Source organism: Lupinus angustifolius, chromosome LG02, assembly GCF_001865875.1.
Source record: "Lupinus angustifolius cultivar Tanjil chromosome LG02, LupAngTanjil_v1.0, whole genome shotgun sequence".
NCBI classification, from domain to species: domain Eukaryota; kingdom Viridiplantae; phylum Streptophyta; class Magnoliopsida; order Fabales; family Fabaceae; genus Lupinus; species Lupinus angustifolius.
Window position 1 is genome coordinate 3965246 of NC_032010.1, and position 3665 is coordinate 3968910.

Consider the following 3665-nt stretch of genomic DNA (forward strand, 5'->3'; position numbering starts at 1 on the left):
CATTATACTAGGATAGACGTGTATGCCCTTTAAAGCACATGCTTTACAACTATACATTTGAAAAGGTTGTATGTGGTTAGATGCTGGAGATAAAGTTCAAGACTTCGAGTCACTCTAGTAAAATTTGAATCTTACTATGTAAATGTTAGTCATATGACACATTTGTTTATCCACACTTATTGAGATTACAAAAATTCTCGGAATTTTTTTTTTTTAATTTCAAGTGGAGAATTATTAGAACTTGGTTTGTTGGAACCCACTAGTGGGAACTTTTGAGTGTGAAATCTAAAAAACTCTCAAGTCCCATATATAAGAGTTTTGAAAAACAACTCCCAAGTCCCACATTGGAGAAATGAAGACTTAGAAAAAATCTCATGTTATAAATAAATGTTTTATCCCTTCATATTTTATTATTAGTAAATATTATTTCGTGTCATTTATAATTGTTGCAAGTTACAATAATAAAAATTAATAAATAATGATTTATGATACACTGATAATGTAAAAACTCTTTATATATTAAAGTTTTAAAAAAATAAACAGTCTAAGCAAAACTTCACAATTGTTTTTTCATTCTTAACTCTTAGGCTTTGTTTGGGAGTTAGGAGGGAAAGGAAAGGAGAGGGATGAGAGGGTAAAGAGGGGGGAGGAAAGGAAAGAGAAAGGAGGACAAATCCAACTAAACCACTCCCTTGTTTGGGAGTGTGGAATTTAGATATGAGGGGATGAAGGGTTAATATAATACAAAAATACTATTTTATCCCTCTTACTCCTTTAAAAAATCAATAGTATGTTATGTATTATATGTTATAGAATAATATTAATAAGGGTAGTTACGTAATTTGGCTTATTTTCCTCCCAAAACACCCCAATTTGGGGGAACTGGGTATTTTGGCATTTGGAGGGTTTGAGGGGGTTTGAAAAATCCTTCAAAACCCTCCCCTCTCCTCCACTAAACTCCAAAACAAGGGAATCCCTCTCCTAAACCCTCCCCCTCCAAAATGGTACTCCCAAACACATCCTTAAGGAAAATGAAGTTATATATAATAAGAAGGTCCAATAAGTTTGAATTTAATAACGGGCTAGGCATTGATAGGCCCATATTTAATGTTCCTGGCAGATTCAGCTCTTAGTTTCCTCGTAAATACCACAAACACATTCCCTCTTCTTCATCCAAACCACCGTAGCTCCACCACCGCCACCTGATATGGCTATGCTGGCAGTGATTCGGAGAATGAGCACGGTGGTGGAAGAAGCTCCGCGCCTCACCAAATTCTCTCTTCAAGCCCCAAAATGCGTGAGCCTTTTCCCTCTTACCTTTCTTTTCTATTCGTGTATTTTCATGTTCATTAAACCATATTCTTTTCTTTTTTAATTTCTGTAAATTCTGTCGATTGTATTAGAATGACTTAAATAAGCAGTTTTTTCTTTGGAAAATTGGCTTTAATTATGTACAAATGAAATGGAGGTTTTACCATTAATCAATTATCCTAAGCTCTTAAAGGATTTATACTGAGAATGAAATACACTTGTGAGATTCTAACTTTTTTCTTCCTTCCCTTCCAAAAATTCGCAGAGGGTCCCTGAGAATGACGCAGTCATGAAATATACTTATAATATGATTTTGAAGTCTTTCATGTATATATTTCTTGTTCTGGAAGTTATACAAACATGTGTTACTTCATGTACTGTTCATATAGTATAGGTTGAACCCTTCTTTGTTTAATAAAGTACACTTGTATTCCTTGCCTTTATATGTGTGATTCTTCTCTCGGGTGTAACCTCAAAGGCAGTCAGTATAATGAAATCACCCTCTTGAAATTTTATCTTATATGTGGCTTATCGTATTTGTATGATTTTGAATACACACATAACACATTTATCTTCTTGTTTTGAGTCTGTAGTGATTCCAGAGTAATTGAGATAATGGTTGCTCATTAAGTTATTCAGAATTTGAAAAGTTACTTCCATTGGGTTCTTGCTGTATGCATCCTTTTGGAAGTTCGCACCATCCATAGTTTAAATAGTTGTTAGCACCTGCAAAGTTGTGGTTTTTGGAGCCTATGCAACCACATCCGCCACATTTTCCAGAATTGTGGTAAGCTTAATATAATTGTCACTACAATAATAAACCATGGCACCATCTGGTATAAGATTACTTTATATTTATTATTAAGGTTTCATTTCAAAACCAATTGACAAGAGAAGAGTAGCCTAATAGATATTTACACCACTTCCGAGACAATAAAACTGGCAATGTGGACTTAATTTCCATCACCCCTCCATAGAAGCCTGCAAAACTAGGCTATGGGTTACCTTTGAGGCTTTGACCTAAGATGAAAATGTATCTTTTGGCTCATAACAATCGGAGAGACGTTGGACTCTGATTCTAATATTATGTTAAGATTCCATCTCAAAATTAATTGGCAATCAGAAGAGTAATCCAACAAATATTTAAACCATTCCCAAGACAAATGATTTAAATATATGTTGGACTACTCTTCTCATTGAAAAAATGTTCTGAAATGGACACTTAACATTGTCCACCTCCTTTGTAAAAGAGAATCAGTGTGGCAATATCCGTATGAGGTTACTCACTGAATTGCTTACTTCTCAAAGGATATATCCTTTGTATACAACAAACTATTTGTGATTCAGTTCCAACATTGGGAATTTGGTTTTCCCTATTTTAGTAAAACTAGTTCTGTTTTTTTTTTTTGAAGTTTTAATTGGTTTTCTATAGGAAATTAGAATTGGTGGGGAAAGTCATTGTGAACTTTTATGTTGTGAAGTCTTTCAAATTTAGTTCCTTAGTTCCTACGTAGTTGATCATAGTTTTGTTCATGAACCCTTTGTTTCAGGTAGAGGTGGAATTTGCCAATGGTAATGCATTCAAGTTGTCAGCTGAGTTCCTCAGAATAAATAGTCCAGCAGTTGATGGAAAAATCAGGTCAATTGGAGGTGAGAAGGTACTTGTTACAGCTTCAAATGCTTTTATATGTTTTATGTGGTTAATTAACAACTTGGAATTTTCATTAGCAAGATACCATTAAGTAGTTCTTCATAATCTAATTATTAAGATCATCGGTCAACTATCCTTTTTAATCAGATCTCGTCGGAAATTTTGATATGAAATAAATTGGTTCCTTTATGATGATACTTCCTTAGGTGATATCTGGGAGACGCCATGTGGGAATAATGTCTGCAGAACCTGTAGGAAACTACGGGGTAAGGTACTTCAATCTTTAAACATTAGAACTAAAATTCAATATCAACATCTGATTCTCTCTCTAAACTAAAATGTGATGCTTGAATATTGACTTTGCATGGATGGTCCAGGCTCAATTTCGATGATTTGCACAAAACTGGGATTTATTCATGGGATTACTTCTATCATCTAGGAAGCAAAAAGTTTACCCTAATGAGAAGTTACATCAAAACACTGAAGAAATACGGGCTTAGTCGCGATCCAAGAGGAAGAAAATGATGCAGATGCAGACTCCAGGTTGAGATTTGATGTTTGTTGTCAGTTGACAACATGATACCCTGCTGGTCTTTGGGTAGCTTCATCTGTGGAAACTGTGATATGTGTTTTGAATATTTTGTGTTGAATGAAACAATTCAAATTCCTATTGTCCTGCTGAGTTAATTTATTTCCCTGAGTT

The 3665-nt window shown here is 34.4% G+C and overlaps 1 protein-coding gene across 1 annotated transcript; it reads left to right on the top strand.

The window, feature by feature from the left end:
• On the top strand, nucleotides 1107-3665 carry LOC109333442. Its single transcript, XM_019568934.1, has 4 exons — nucleotides 1107-1297; nucleotides 2862-2969; nucleotides 3169-3233; nucleotides 3340-3665. Exons 1-4 carry the CDS (start codon nucleotides 1208-1210, stop codon nucleotides 3485-3487), a joined length of 411 nt encoding a protein of 136 aa, XP_019424479.1. The 5' UTR covers nucleotides 1107-1207; the 3' UTR covers nucleotides 3488-3665.

What these genes read in the sequence shown, in the direction of transcription:
- LOC109333442 (XM_019568934.1), top strand. Translation starts at nt 1,208, where the DNA reads ATGGCTATGCTGGCAGTGATTCGGAGAATGAGCACGGTGGTGGAAGAA. An exon ending in GGTCAATTGGAGGTGAGAAG is followed by an intron (nt 2,970 to 3,168) that starts GTACTTGTTACA and finishes ATACTTCCTTAG; the next exon opens with GTGATATCTGGGAGACGCCA. An exon ending in GTAGGAAACTACGGGGTAAG is followed by an intron (nt 3,234 to 3,339) that starts GTACTTCAATCT and finishes TGGATGGTCCAG; the next exon opens with GCTCAATTTCGATGATTTGC.